This window comes from Schistocerca gregaria, chromosome 11 (assembly GCF_023897955.1).
Source record: "Schistocerca gregaria isolate iqSchGreg1 chromosome 11, iqSchGreg1.2, whole genome shotgun sequence".
NCBI classification, from domain to species: Eukaryota; Metazoa; Arthropoda; class Insecta; order Orthoptera; family Acrididae; genus Schistocerca; species Schistocerca gregaria.
In genome coordinates this window covers 105,014,721-105,031,295 of record NC_064930.1, presented here as the reverse complement: position 1 = coordinate 105,031,295, position 16,575 = coordinate 105,014,721, and the positions used below count along the sequence as shown (strand labels likewise).

The following is a 16,575-nucleotide window of genomic DNA, read 5'->3' as shown; positions in this document are numbered from 1 at the left end:
TGAGCTGCGCAGGCTTAATCACTTAATCCTCTTGCCGAGGATGGTAGCTCTTATTGTCGCTTTCCTGTTTGTGAATTATGTTTGGTTTTTAAAAATTGTACTGTCTGAAAAAACAGATTTTTTCTTTTCTTATTCTTTACTTAAACACGTTTTGACACTTGTGTGTCATCATTGACACCACCACCCCCAGTTGCTTAAGCCTTGTTTGCACTGAACCAAATGAACATTCACAGAGTCGGAGTTCACTATCATTTGATTGTGCCTGTAATGATTATTTACACCAAGGAGAAGACAGAGAATGGCCTTAGCGTTATTCCGTAATGCTACACTTGTCAGCTGGCACCTTTCACTGGCTTCCCATAACAGTTGATGAGGATATTTAGATGCAAAACACTAATTAAGATGATCAAAATAACCTAAGGAGACGGCCGGTGGGGCCAAGTGATGCTAGGTGCTTCAGTCTGTAACCACGCGACCGCTACGGCTGCAGGTTCGAATCCTGCCTCGGGCATGGATGTGTGTGATGTCCTTGGATTAGTTAGGTTTAAGTAGTTCTAAGTTCTAGGGGACTGATCGCCTCAAATGTTAAGTTCCATAGTGCTCAGAGCCATTTGAACCATTTTTAACACAAGGAAAGGCTAGCATTTTCTCTCTGGTTATTAGCCACTGGAAATCTTTACATTAGTAACTGTTTCACAATTCATTAGCTGACACTTCTCAGATAGTTCCTGATGTATGCAATTACAGCGTGTGAAGCACTTCAAGGATTTTGTTAAAGTATATATAAGGAAGATAATGTCAACAAAATATGATTGATGAAATGTGAGATATGTGTACTATGTGTCACATAGATTACCTGTAAAATCTGCCATGTATTTTTGTTAGAGGGCGAGTTGCATCACTGCCAAAAGCCAATTTTTATTTATTGGGTTATTACATCAAAACCATCAAAAATATCAGTGAGATATCAGACATATGATACGATACTGCGTGAAGAGTTTGACAGAGCACTGAAAGACCTGAGTCGAAACAAGGCCCCGGGAGTAGACAACATTCCATTAAAACTACTGACAGCCTTGGGAGAGCCAATCCTGACAAAACTCTATCATCTGGTGAGCAAGATGTATGAGCCAGGCGAAATACCCTCAGACTTCAAGAAGAATATAATAATTCCAATCCCAAAGAAATCAGGTGTTGTCAGATGTGAAAATTACCGAACAATCAGTTTAATAAGTCACAGCTGCAAAATACTAATGCGAATTATTTACAGATGAATGGAAAAACTGGTAGAAGCTGACCTCGGGGAAGATCAGTTTGGATTCCGTATAAATTTTGGAACACGTGAGGAAATACTGACCTTATGACTTATCTTACAAGCAAGATTAAGGAAAGGCAAACCTACGTTTCTAGCATTTGTAGACTTGGAGAAAGCTTTTGACAATGTTGACTGGAATACTCTCTTTCAAATTCTGAAGGTGGCAGGGGTAAAATACAGGGAGCGAAAGGCTATTTGCAATTTGTACAGAAACCAGATGGCAGTTATAAGAGTCGATGGGCATGAAAGGGAAGCAGTGGTTGGGAAGGGAGTGAGACAGGGTTGTAGCCTCTCCCCGATGTTATTCAATCTGTAAATTGACCAAACAGTAAAGGAAACAAAAGTAAAATTTGGAGTAGGTATTAAAATCCAGGGAGAAGAAATAAAAACTTTGAGGTTCGCCGATGACATTGTAATTCTGTCAGAGATGGCAAAGGTCTCGGAAGAGCAGTTGAAAGGAATGGACAGTGTCTTGAAAGGAGGGTATAAGATGAACATCAACAAAAGCAAAACAAGGATAATGGAATGTAGTCGAATTAAGTTGGGTGATGTTGAGGGAATTAGATTAGGAAATGAGACCCTTAAAGTAGTAAAGGCGTTGTGCTATTTGGGGAGCAAAATAACTGATGATGATCGAAGTAGAGAGGATATAAAATGTAGACTGGCAATGGCAAGGAAAGCGTTTATGAAGAAGAGAAATTTGTTAACATCAGGTATAGATTTAAGTGTCAGGAAGTTGTTTCTGAAAGTATTTGTATGGAGTGTAGCCATGTATGGAAGTGAAACGTGGACAATAAATAGTTCAGACAAGAAGAGAATAGAAGCTTTTGAAATCTGGTGCTACAGAAGAATGTTGAAGATTAGGTGGGTAGATCACGTAAGTAATGAGGAGGTATTGAATAGGATTGGGGAGAAGAGAAGTTTGTGGTACAACTTGATTAGAAGAAGGGATCTGTTGGTAGAACATGTTCTGAGGCATCAAGGGATCACCAATTTAGCATTGGAGGACAGTGTGGAGGGTAAAAATTGTAGAGGGAGACCAAGAGATGAATACAGTAAGCAGATTCAGAAGGATGTAGGTACTGGGAGATGAAGCAGCTTGCACAGGATAGAGTAGCATGGAGAGCTGCAGCAAACCAGTCTCAGGACTGAAGACCGAAACAACAACAACAACATCAGGCATGTGATTGTGACTACTGTCAACATCACAATGAGAATGATTAAGTTTTTGAGTATTTTTAATTTTAGGCAAAATAATACATACATATTCGTACTTGCTTACTTTTAAGGAAATTTATCGTGCTGTTCCTGTTTATTGAAATGAAGTACAAAACGTGGACCTATACACTCCATTCCCACTTGGAAGCATCTAATGATTTTATTGTACCTCTCAAATCCCCAGTTGGACCTTTTGTGCTTCGGCAGTTTTCTGCCAATCTTATTTTTTCATCAATATAATTTGTGCCGTGGATCTCTTGCACTCCCACATTCTTCTATCACTAGCATTACACATTACATTTTCTGCAGACCACACCATCACTTACAGTACACCTTTTGTGTGCAAAACAACAGAGAAATGATTACTTTACTGCTTGGTCAATGCTGAGGGGATGCAAACTTCTATTGTGTTTCACTGAAAGACCAACACCACTGCAACACGAGTGAACACCAGTGAATGCAAACCGTATTTGACCTGTAACACTACCGACCTGACTTGGTTACCTCTTAAGTCTTGTAGACCTCCTCCTACTGCTAAGCTCCCGTTGATTATTTTGTATTTTAAGCAGTTATTAAATAATGGTACACAAAGCTGTCAAAAATAAATTTCATTCGCTTCTCATATTTTTGATACTAAACACTAAAGATCAGCTTTCAACTAGTAACTGTGTCAGTTACAGGGTGTTCAAAAAGTCTCTCCGCAGTGCCGTATTATTGTTAGCTGCCCGTGCCGTATGATTGTTCGCCTACCTGGGTTACTTCCTTTCAAGTGGACTCTCCCAACATTCCACTGTTTCGTTTATCTCAGCCAGCATCAGTAGTATTGTTGGTGTGTGTGGTTACGTTTTGACATGAACGTTTAAGTTTAGTTCATTTGTTTCATTTTTGTCAGTGTTAAAATGCTAACCATTGAATAATGTGTGTTTTTAGTTGAACAAGTGTTCAAAGGTGGTGGTAAATACACAGGTTCAGTTCATCAAACATTTAATTCAGTTGTCCCAGAGATAACACACACACATCATGATAGTGTGCGAGATTTGATTAACAAATTTCGAAGTATGGGTTCAGTGACAGATGCACCGAGACGTGGTCATTTAACATTTTCTCTGATGATAATCTACTTGATATTACTGATAAAATGTCCATGAGTCCGAACAAGTCAGTAAGAAAACTTTTCCAGGAAATCTATGTTAGTGTCGGAATGGTCCACACAGCTGTAAGAAAGAAATTAGAACTTTTCCCATACGAACTGACTGTTGTCCAAAAACTTAAAAATACTAATCATGACAAGAAACTGCATTATTGTCAATGGTTCAAAAATTTTGTTCAACAAAATGGAAGGGATATTCTTAATGAAACGTTTTTCACTGATGAGGCATGGTTTCATTTATCTGGATACATGAACTCGCAAGATTTTCGTATGTGGAGTACTGCAAATCCATTGTGTATTCATGACGGACCACTTCATTCTGTGAAAATAGGAGTTTGAATTACAGTTTCTAGATGTCAGATTGTTGGTCCCATATTTTTCAATGAAACAATAAACACACAATGGTACTGCAGTGAGTTTCATTTCGGTATATTCACTGTGGCATACGGCACATGGGCTAACAATCATACAGCACTGCGGAGAGACTTTTTGAACACCCCGTATAATAGCATGGGTCAGCAACTCATAAAGCCTGTGGTTATCTAACAAATATTCACAAGTGGTAATGCAGACAGCTAACTTGGCAACTCTGTTCCTTCAGTGCTGGATGACAAACGAATGGTACTGACTGAAGTGGAACTGACAATGAAGTTCACATACGGACAACTGCACGAGGGCTGAGTGACACATACTTCTATACACTTTAACTGCTCAACCATGATTGGCTGTGCCTGTATAAAGATAAGCATTGTAGAGTCATTACAAAATGGTAAAATACCCGGTAATTACTTCTTCAATAATAACATAAAAGGCAGGAAATGTAAGTAATATGTATGCACATTACACAGTGAAGTATAAGGGCCATTCAAAAAGAAACGAGCTGGAGGCATAATTACAGAAAACAGTACGTGTATGTTAGAGGTATTGACTCTGGCTGTTGAGACACTTGAGTGAGTGAGAGAGAACTGTGCAAGGAAATCTAGCAAAAACAAAAGTGCATAGTGTAATATCACTCTTCTACTGCAAAGTTCACGTAACTTCACCTAGAAACTCAATTTTAACACTGTTTATCTCCACAGGGAGGAAATGTACAATTGCTGGCAGAAGTCTGATAAACTTTGCAGATTAAAACTGACTGAGTCTGCAATGTGTATCATCAGTTTTGTTAAATTTCATCACACACTTGTGCCTCAAAAATGATAGGGCATCTACTTGTCGGTATATGAGCAGTTATAAAAAAAAATTACAAGGTTGCATTCCGATAAGTTCTTTGAACACCACAGCAAATATTCAGCTGGCAAAGCTGTAAAAGAATTGGTCAGCCAGTGTTCCTAATGTTTGTCCACTGTTACCTGTTCTGCAGGCCCTGAAGGGCATCCCTCGGAAGGCGTACTACATCGCCACCAAGGTCGCGCGCTACTCCATGGAAGACCCACGCACCATCTTCGACTTCTCTGCACAGAAGACCAGGGAGAGCTTTGCCAGGAGCCTCGAGCTGCTGCAGCTGGACTACGTAGATGTCATACAGGTGATCAGTCTCCTCCGAAGTTACAGTCAGAAATGGTGAAAGGGGCGGTTAGGTGCCTACCTGTTTTTTGGAACAGAGAGAAATCATTTTATTTTATAGGCAATGTTGGTGTTATTTTTTGTCACTTTTTGTGTATTTTCCAATGGCCTGGTTTTGAAGAACTACTGTATGTTCTTTATGTCATTGTTTTTCATTGCTATGCTAAAGCGAAAAATATAGTTACCATTTACATTATGCTTATTGGCATTGTACTTATCACATTAGAAGATAAACAAACATTTACATTATACCTATTATTATATTAAATTAATGGGATCGAACAAGGTGATGCAGTGGTTAGCACACAGAACTTGCATTTGAGGGGACAACAGTTCAAATTCCAATCCAACCATCAAAATTTACATCTTCCAGGATTTCACTAAATTACTCGAGGCAAATGTCAGAATGTCAAGCTTCTGCTCCATCTCTAATGAACTCACTATTGATAGACTGTAAGACTCACATCACTAAAATTTTCTGAAAAGAAAGCATTGTCATAACACAAAGCTCAATGAGTGACTGTTCAATTTATCCATCAATGCTTGACTAGTGTTAAAGCAGCTTCTCAAAATCTGTGCTCTTATTAATGAGAAAGACAAATTGCCTTAAACACAACAGAAGGCATTTGTTGATGTTGACCTTCATCGCTGGCGTGGCAGATTCCATTTCCCTCTAATTCTGAAGGGATTTGTATCCTGGTTTCGTCGCCAAAAATTCATTTTCCCCTATTAATGGAGCCATCTTAAAAGTTGGCATACAAGTTACAGGCTTTTCTGCCAACACCACATTTCCCAAAACTTTTGCACAACAAATTGTACTAAAAAAGTGAATGTAAAGCTTAAGGGATGTATTTGCTCGTTTTTGGAATTTATTCTTGTGTTGTACAGAGATACACATTTTAATTGATGTATTGATTTAAGATATCTAAAAAACATGGCATTTATGGCAAGATTTATGGTGCAAAAGGATAAAAAATGTGACATTATAGAATAAAAATGTTACCAGAGTAGCGTTCATTGGAAGTAGAGTACATTCGTGTGATATCATATTCTTATGTGGACAATGAACAGTCATTTTAAAGTCATGCACAAACCTCAGCCATAAACCAAAAATTCAGTATCCAATTTCAACATAAAATAACTAATGAGTAATAATACCAGGAATCTGTCACCCTTTCATTTTGAACGTTTTTATTCGTAATTTTGTAAATATAGTGAAACCCCTATTTTACATTTTCGTGCTGTCAAGACTTAAAAAATGCAAAACCAAGGAAAATGCAGAATCCAGGAAAACGTTAAACACCCCAAAATACCAGCAAAAATATATCTTAGGTTGCAAAATTTGTGTGTGTGTGTTTGTGTGTATTTTATTGTCTCCTATCAACTTTTTTTTTAGAGGGAAACATTCCATGTGGGAAAATTATATCTAAAAACAAAGATGAAGTAAGTTACCAAACGAAAGCGTTGGTATGTTGATAGACACACAAACAAACACACAAAATTCAAGCTTTCGCAACCCATGGTTGCTGCATCAGGAAAGAACGAAGGAGAGGGAAAGACAATGTGGGTTTTAAGGGAGAGAGTAAGGAGTCATTCCAATCCCGGAAGTGGAAAGACTTACTTTAGGGGGAAAAAAGGAACAGGTATACACTCACACACACATATACAGACACAAGCAGACGTCTGGTCAATGGTGGCCGAGAAACTGGCTCGTCACAATACACCAGTCACTACTCTTGATGAACTGTGGTGTTGAAGGTGCATGGACAACTGTACCTGTATACGCCATCCCAGCTCTGTTCGACTCAATGCCCAGGCGTATCAAGGCTGTTATTACGGCCAGAGGTGGTTGTTCTGGGTACTGATTTCTCAGGATCTATGCACCCAAATTGCGTGAAAATGTAATCACATGTCAGTTCTAGTATAATATATTTGTCCAATGAATACCCGTTTATAATCTCCATTTCTTCTTGGTGTAGCAATTTTAATGGCCAGTAGTGTATTTTGCCTACATTCAGCAACAACAACAATAAGAGAAACTTTATGTCAATGCAGTTTGTAGGAAGGACAGCATATCCTGTATGCCTATTCTACTCAACAATATTTAAAAGGACTAACCTACTGTACTAAATGTACCCGTACATAAGAAAACAGTGTTGCAATTACTGTTCTGGTAACTTACATTCCCCACAGATAAGTAGCATTTCTACCTTCTCTTAGTTGGTGTACATTCTACTCACACAACCCTTCAACTGACAATGGTTGACAGAATGATTGGTGTGCATTCTTCTTATGTTTACATTTGTCCTCTGTCAACATCAGAACGTGTATGTGTTCCATTAATTCGGAAATGAATTACCGAAAAAAAAAAAAATACAATGTGGGATTTAAAAAAGTCATACCACTGTTCATATCTTTGTAAAAAACAAACCTACAATGAAGACAATCAGCCTGATTGATATCCCCCAGATGGCTAAGGAATGTTTGCTTGAATGCTTGAGACATTTTGTAATTTGCATCTGGACACACAGTTATTTAGGGTGGTCAAGATAAATGGGACACCATGTATATAAACACATAAACAATTTTCAGAAATTTGTTATTGTAGATAAAATTTATTATAAGAAAATTATGGAAAACATCATGTTGGTGGCTAAAAAATTTTCATACTTGGTTGTTTACATATTACATCTTGCATGCGATGAAAGTACCCCACTTCAAGGTAATGGTGTAGAGAAGATGTATTGAAACCCATATTCTTAGTACTGTTATTATAACTTAATGACAGTTAACGACATATTGATGATGAAGCCTTCTCAGGACCAAATAAGTAAAGCATGTATGCATTGAACTGTACCATAGAAATATAGGGGATTGAGACACCAACTAAACAGGTCAATGTTAGGTCCTACTCTTCCCAAATTTTTTTTATCCACCGTCACATTTTCTAAAAGAATATTGGACTTCTTATTAACTATTACACTGGCATGGGTGTGGATACAAATCCTGCTACACCATTCCCTAGGTGCTGAGATCATGTAGACACGTGCCACTTGGGTTTTCCTACAATGTTACGAATGTCTGCATGCGTCCTGAGTTGCCAACCTCTCATTGCTGCAGACATGTTACTTCCATATCTCGGGGTGAATAAAAATGTTTTGAGTATGTATCACACAACATATTTGCCTCACTGTGTGCTATCGTTTTCTGAAAACCTTGTTTTAGTATCTCGAATCGTTTTAAATATGATGATTCTTATGAGCACAGGATTCGTGATGCCCAAGGACGTGAATAGGTGCATCTCACATGACCATTTGTCTGATATAAAACTCAACAATTTGAAATGACATCAAATACTGTTCTGCTCTCAATTTGAAATACAATTTCAATATATTATCTACATTTTATTCACATCAAGGTCTGAGCTCAATCAATCATATTCAATGTGTTTTCACCTCTGCAAACTCTTTAAAATTTTGTGCAATGTTTTACTTAATTTGACACAGTGTGGTAAGCGTGACAGATAACAAAAAGAAATTTATTCATTTATTTGGACTGTAAGGTGTGCCAAAATCAAATTTTTTCACATCATAGTTTTCGAAAAATCAGATGACGAGTATTTCGTATTGGTTGGAATGTCGTCTCATAGCTTAGGCATCACCATTTGGTGAGCAGTGCAACCAGAAAAAAATTTGCCCTCAGCGTGGAATGCAGAGAGCATGTCTATAGCAGCAAAAGCATAATTTTAATAGAAATTTATTCTGTAATATTGGTTATTATGTACACATATGGCTCACTCTCTTAGCAGTGAGTTTGTTACTTAATGTAAACATGGCAGGGAATATGGACCAGTGAACTACAAGATTGTTTCTGCAACACTATCTGATTCCATTGCAATTCAGTATTTATTTATTCATCCAAAAATCACAGTCACAGCACAAGAGCCAAAATTTCATGGCAGCACCACTGTTTAACCATGCAGCCTCATAAATGCCACAGATTACACACACATAAAATGTTAAACATCTCAGGTTTCAAACTGAAAACGTGAAAACATTCAGCTCTAGTAAACTTAACATACACAGCGTTAAAGATATTTCTAAACAAGTCTTTTAGAAAGCATTGTTGTGATAAAGTGTCTGCAAAATACTGGGTGATCAAAAGGTCAATATAAATTTGAAAACTGAATAAATCACGGAATAATGTAGATAGAGAGGTACAAATTGATACATGCGTGGAATGACATGGGGTTTTATTACAACCAAAAAAATACAAAAGTTCAAAAAATGTCCAACAGATGGCGCTTCATCTGACCAGAATAGCAATAATTAGCATCACAAAGTAAGACAAAGCAAAGATGATGTTCTTTACAGGAAATGCTCAATATGTCTACCATCATTCCTCAACAATAGCTGTAGTCGAGGAATAATGTTGTGAACAGCACTGTAAAGCATGTCTGGAGTTATGGTGAGACATTGGCATCGGATGTTGTCTTTCAGCATCCTTAGATATGTCAGTCGATCACGATACACTTGCAACTTCAGTTAACCCCAAAGCCAATAATCGCACGGACTGAGGTCTGCGGACCTGGGAGGCCAAGCATGACGAAAGTGGCGGCTGAGCACACGATCATCACCAAACGACGCGGGCAAGAGATCTTTCACGTGTCTAGAAATATGGTTTGTTTTGTTATAATAAAACCCCATGTCATTCCAAGCATGTGTGTTAATTTTTTACCTCTCTATCTACATTATTCTGTGGTTTATTAAGTTTTCAGATTTATACTGACTTTTTGATCACCCAGTATGTTACTGGCGGGTAAATATGCTACCTATAGAACTTCTCTTGGAGTCAGCTTTTAACCTTTTGTTATTGCCCAGCCTCCTCCTCTCCTCAGAAATTTTTGTTTTGTTGTCATACTAATCTGTAACATTGCTCTAGGCCTAGGTTAGTCCCAACTGATAAATGTGGCTGTGTTCCCCAGTGTGGAAATCATGAGTGGCACCTGAACTAAAGTCATGTTACACTTCACTTGCAGATTCTGAAAGTGTGCTGAAATCAGTTGGGTGTATACATTGAACAACTTCTGTACATGTAAAAAATGAAAGTTACTTAACATGCTATATACTCGGCCAGTCTCATTTATTTTACAGGCTTCCTTCTATTAAGACTTTAGCAAATAATATGCACAGATACATATAAGTGAAGTAGCAATGGGTTTACAATTATATCAAACATTACAAAATTAATTCTGCACATTTTTATATAAAAGAATTAACTTTATGTCAATTGAAGATGGATGAAAGCCCTAAATGCATTTTGACATAAACAGAATTGTAAATGTAGGTGATTGCTGTATTTCGTAAAGTAATATAATTTACAGCCGCAGAACTCAAAAACCAGTAAAATGGATAAATTAAGTAAACGTTACCAGTTTTCTGTTCTCTTTTTATTTGCTCACATGTGAGATCACGTGCCACAACACCATTATGTTCCGTGACAGAGCCAATATTTTGTAGTGGTAGGTACTGTTGACCCCAGAAAGCTAATACAACTGATTTTCCCACAGGGAATTTTGGAATTGCACCACTTAGCTGTGGCTCTAAAAAGGGCTTGTACATAGATGTTTCTGGTGTTAAAGGATCAGCCATCATTTCTCGATGCCCAGAGTACTCCCAACTGTGACTCGTTTTGTGTATCACAGTAGTAACACTGAGGGAGCAGAATTGGTGGTGTTCTGTGGCTTACCCACCCACACGTGATAGGTACAAATTGAATTAAATGTATTGTTCAGAAAATCGTACAAGGAAGCAGCAGCAGTTCTGGAACTTTGTGTGAGGCACGGAAGTGTGCTGAGACTGACAAACATTTTCAACTGTCACAATATGAGTGTTTATGGTGCCAGAATGAATTTTTACTTGACAGTAGACTGTGAGTGAGGTTAGGAAGGTGGGAGTAAAGCTGTGAAAAATGAAGCACACATTTATATACCCCATCAGCTGCTCTATAAATTTTGTTGGAATGTGCTGTCTCAGGCTGTCAGTACTCACTGAGCTTGCTATAAGTGAAGTTGCACAGTAAAACTGCAATGCAGTAGCCCACAGGAAAGTGCAATGTATATTTCACCAGCACAGTTCCAAAATTTTTACAGCAGTTGCAGTATGAAAGTAATGAGAGTAACTTGCACAGGTCTTGCAAGAAGTATATATGCCTACTTCTCAGTGGTAGTACAGATGTGTCCAATTATCAGAAATGTGTTACTGACAGACAATGCAAATAGAGATGTCTGTCTATTTAAGGGTACGTAAGGCAGCTATGTTTAATACATTTGAATCCAAGATGCTAAAATAGATATTTGTCCAGTGCCAAAGGATGTCCACATATACCAGAACTATGAGGTGTGTATGGAAAGGAAGTAACATTTTGGGAAAAAAAAACACATAAAAACATTTTGTGTATGTAGACTGAAATGGTGAGTGAAAATTTGTACCAAGGCCGGGAGTCAAACCCGGGTCTCCTGTTTACTAGGCAGATGCACTAGCCACTAAGCTACCTTGGCACAGTGATTCACACAAACAGAATTGCCAAGACCGAGACTCGAACTCGGGACCTTTGCCTTTCGTGGGCAAGTGCTCTACCAACTGAGCTACCCAAGGACAACTTACGCCCCGTCCTCACAGCTCTAATTCCGACAGTACCTCATCTCCTACCTTCCAAACTTCACAGAAGCTTTCCTGCGAACCTTGGTAGCTCAGTTGGTAGAGCACTTGCTCGCGAAAGGCAAAGGTTCGAGTCTCAGTCCGGCACACAGTTTTAATCTGCCAGGAACTTTCATATCAGCGCACACTCCACAGTAGAGTGAAAATTTCATTCTAGAAACAACCCCCTGGCTGTGGCTAAGCCCTGTCTCCGCAATATCCTTTCTTTCAGGAGTGCCGATTCTGCAAGGTCCGCAGGAGAGCTTCTGTGAAATTTGGAAGGTAGGAGACGAGGTACTGGCAGAAGTAAAGCTGTGAGGATGGGGCATGAGGTGTGCTTGGGGAGCTCAGTTGGTACAGCTCTTGTTCACGAAAGACAAAGGTCCCGAGTTCGAGTATCGGTCCGGCACACAGTTTTAATTTGCCAGGAAGTTTCATATCAGCACACACTCCGCTGTAGAGTGAGAATTTTATTCTAGAATTGCCAAGGCTCTCCATGTTCTGGAATAGCATCTCAGCACTGGATGTAACTGGGGACCCAGCCAGAAACCCATGTGCAAATGAAATGATACAATTTCAGATATTTTACTGGTCACATAGAGATATGATTTAATGTATGAATTGGACCAAGGAGGGAGGCATGCCAAGATAATCCGTGCTGTTGTGTGAACCAGTGTGCCAAGGTGGCTTAGTGGCTAATGCACCTGCCTAATGAGTACGAGGCCCGAATTCGATTTCTGGCCTTGGTACAAATTTTCAGTTGCCATTTCAGTCTAGATGCGTAAAATCATATCTGTATGAGACCAGTAAAGTCTCTGAAATTCTGTCATTACATTAAAACATTTTTATTTTTCAAACCAGAATTTATTTTTACAAGAATTTTTTTCTACATAATTACCATCATTGTTCAGACATTTGTCATAGTGGGAAACCAACCTTTCTGTCTCCCCTTCATAGAAAGACACCAACAGTAAAGAAGCCACTGCTGACAATGTTTCTAGCACCATCATCGCTATCAGAGCGTCTTCTTGAAAATCACACTTCAAGTTCAATTGGCAGTCAGATGGCGCGAGATTGGGTTGTATGATGGGTGATTGAATTGCTCCTAACCGAATTGCTGAATAAGATTTTGAGTTGGGGGGGGGGGGGCATGCATTGTAATGAAGCAGCACAAACTGAGCATTCCACACCTTTTCATTTTAAATTGTACATCAAAGTTTTCTCGGTGTCTCACAGTATTGTACCACAGATTAGATTAGATTAGATTAATACTTGTTCCATAGATCATGAATACGACACTTCTTAATGATGTGGAACGTGTCAGGTTAAAGAAAGATGTCTGTACAAGATATTACATTACACAAAATATTGCATGACACTAATGTTTAAGTTATTGCTTTTTTTCCTTACTTTATATCTAAAAATTCAGCCAGTGAGTAGAAGGAGTTGTCATCTAGAAATTCTTTTAATTTATTTTTAAATGTTGGTTGACTGTCTGTCAGGCTTTTGATGCTGTTTGGTAGGTGACCAAAGACTTTTGTGGCAGCATAATTTACCCCCTTCTGTGCCAACGTCAGATTTAACCCTGCATAGTGAAGATCATCCTTTCTCCTGGTGTTATAGCTATGCACACTGCTATTACTTTTGAACTGGGCTGGATTATTAACAACAGATTTCGTAAGTGAATATATATACTGTGAGGTTACTGAGAGGATCCCTAGATCCTTAAATAGATGTCTGTAAGATGACCGTGGGTGGGCCTCAGCAATTATTCTGATTACACGTTTTTGAGCAATGAATACTTTTCTACTCAACGATGAATTACCCCAGAATATGATGCCATACGAAAGCAGTGAATGAAAGTAGGCATAGTAAGCTAATTTTCTGAGATTCTTCTCACCAAAATTTGAAATAACCCTAATAGCATACGTAGCCGAACTCAGACTTTTCAGCAGCACATCAATGTGTTGCTTCCAGTTTAACCTCTCATCAATGGACACACCTAAAAATTTTGAAAATTCTACCTTAGCTACAGACTTCTGTTCAAAGTCTGTATTTATTACTGGAGTTGTGCCATTTACTGTACGGAACTGTATATACTGTGTTTTATCAAAATTTAAAGAGAGTCCGCTTGCTGAGAACCTCTTAATAATTTTGTGAAAAACACATTGATGGTTTCACCTCTGAGAAGGAACAGACTGCCCTGCCTGTCTCAGTACACAGTGCACCTGATTTTCGTGCTGACAGAGTTGTTTTGAAGTTTTGGTTTTTGAGGGATCGTGAGTGCCTCCACTGCGTCAACTGTTGTTTTCATTCTGGAGCAACGTGACAAATCTATGTTTCATTACTGGTGACAATTCTGTTTAAGAATTCACCTCCCTCATCACTGTATCAGGTAAGCCCTGCCAAATCGCTTCATTTGGTGGACACCTGTAAGAATTTTCGGAGCAAAATGGGAAGACAATTTGCTAAAATTTATGCAGTTTATGAGAATCTCGTGCAAAACAATTTTTGAAATTTTTGGGAACTCATTACAAAGCATTCGTATCGTGAACACCTCTTTTCACACAAACCCTTATTGGCAACAGAAGGCTGCCCACTCCGTGCATCATTGAATTGTCTCACCCAATTTCTCAACATTCCATTAGTAATTAAGTTTCACCATAAATCTACACAAATTGACAATAAATTTCAGCCGGCTTAACATTCTTTGCATTCAGAACGTGTATTACAGAACACACTTCACAGTCAGAGGGCTCGGAGATTGTCTTAAACCTTTTGAACTAACAAATGTAAATGCAACACGACCCAGCTGCAGTGCAGTCAGTGGAAAGACTGTGGATCAGAGAGATGAGGGGGAATGTGCAGAACTGCGAGCCTCGCAGTACCTTTGACTTCAGTGGGTAAGTGAGTAATTTTTCCCCTCTCGACATTTCCAGGTGCACGACTTGGATCTCGCTAACAAGCCGGACCTAGTTATCCGGGAGACTCTTCCGGTGCTGCAGGAGTTTGTGGCGGCAGGCAAGGCGAGGTTCATCGGCATCACAGGGTACCATCCAGAGGCCCTCCGGGAGATTATCGAGAAGAGCACCAGTGTGAAGGTGGACACGGTGCTGTCGTTCGCCAGAGACACTCTCCTAGATGACACACTCCAGCGGCACATGCCATTCTTCAAGGTATGTCCACCAGTCAGTTTTGATTCGGGGTGCTTAACTTCACCCTCTGACTGTTGACAAGTTAACATACATATTCTACCAATCACTAAGTGTTGCTGTCAAGTTTGAGTACGGCCCCCAAGTTTTCCTTCTAAGCTAGTGACTAGTTCACTCGGGCCTCTTCAACAACTCCTGAGTACTAATGGCAATTATAGATGTGTCACCACTCAGGTACCTCAGTCAGGGTGTATACGACCCGGGGCAACTGGGAGATCCGGGAAAAACACGGGAATTTTTTCATCCGGGAAAAACCCAGGAATTGCTTAAAATTCTGGTAATTTTTCATTGTTTTCATTTTCAGTTAAATTTTTGTGATTTTTGACTATTAAGAACCAATATTCCAACTGAGGATGTTCCTGTATCCCGCTACTGCAGAATAATACTGCAGCAACAAAACATGAACAAGAGAAGAAAATGAAAATAAAACTTAAGTTGCAAAGGAAATGCGCCATATACAACAAAAAAACACAGTGCACATACAAGCGTCTGCCAACAGCACAGTGTGTCGAAGGCTTAGGAAGACTATGCAATGCTTCATTACAACAAATTGCCTCCGATGAGCGCGACGTGACAACGGTCATTTGAGCAGTTGCGGGCAGGCTCTTGCGCATGCGCAGTTTAGTCGCGTATGCGTAGTACCTTCTCCCACTTCTGGTTACCGAAGTGTGGCTGGGCGCCACTACCTAATATTGTCCCGGTTCAGGAATATAGTAGTAGTAGTAGTAGTAGTAGTAGAGGGGTTTTGGGCGCGCGACAGCAAGGTCTTCAGCACCTGTTCAGTAACATAGTGAGATGGGTGTCAAGAAAAATCCCAGAACAGGAATATAAAACGAAACAGAAAACATGGGTAATAATCATTAAAAAACATGTGCCCTCCCACACCAAAGCGTGGGATGAAGCAGAGCGTCAGCAGTAAAACATGGACAACACAGGAAGAAAATGATAGAGGGAGCTAAAACAATGTAGCAGATGGAAGTGGCTAGCTGACCACAAACAAAAAAGGGGAGGAGTCAGCCACTCTGCAATACACTAAAACCTTCAGCCTAAAAGTTTAGGCCAGAGTCCAGACACATCGCAAAACTTAAAAACCCTAGGCACACACGTCTCATCATTAGCTAAGACAGAAGGCAGATCCCCATCAACTTGTGCTTCTGCCCGCACATCACGGTATAAAATGCAGTCTGTTAAAATGTGCCGGACAGAGACGTGCACACCACAAGCGTCACAAAACGAAGGATCCTCCCGCCGTAATAAAAAGCCGTGTGTGAGAGGACAGTGCCCGATCCGAAGACATGTAAGGGCCACCTCCTCCCGCCTGAGCAACCGGCAGGAGGAACGCCACGGCCGAGTGGTTGACTTTATCGACCGCAGTTTATTGGCTGTCACTGCCAACCATTCGTCCTCCCACAACTG

At 39.5% G+C, this 16,575-nt stretch overlaps 1 protein-coding gene across 1 annotated transcript in view; it reads left to right on the top strand.

Moving 5' to 3' along the window:
• Positions 1-16,575, top strand: part of LOC126295441 (uncharacterized) — a 97,683-nt gene that overhangs the window by 47,803 nt on the left and 33,305 nt on the right. Inside the window, exons 4-5 of the mRNA XM_049987939.1 lie at positions 5,047-5,211; positions 14,887-15,123. Coding sequence (XP_049843896.1) covers positions 5,047-5,211; positions 14,887-15,123 — 402 coding nt within the window. The remainder of the gene's footprint in view (positions 1-5,046; positions 5,212-14,886; positions 15,124-16,575) is intronic.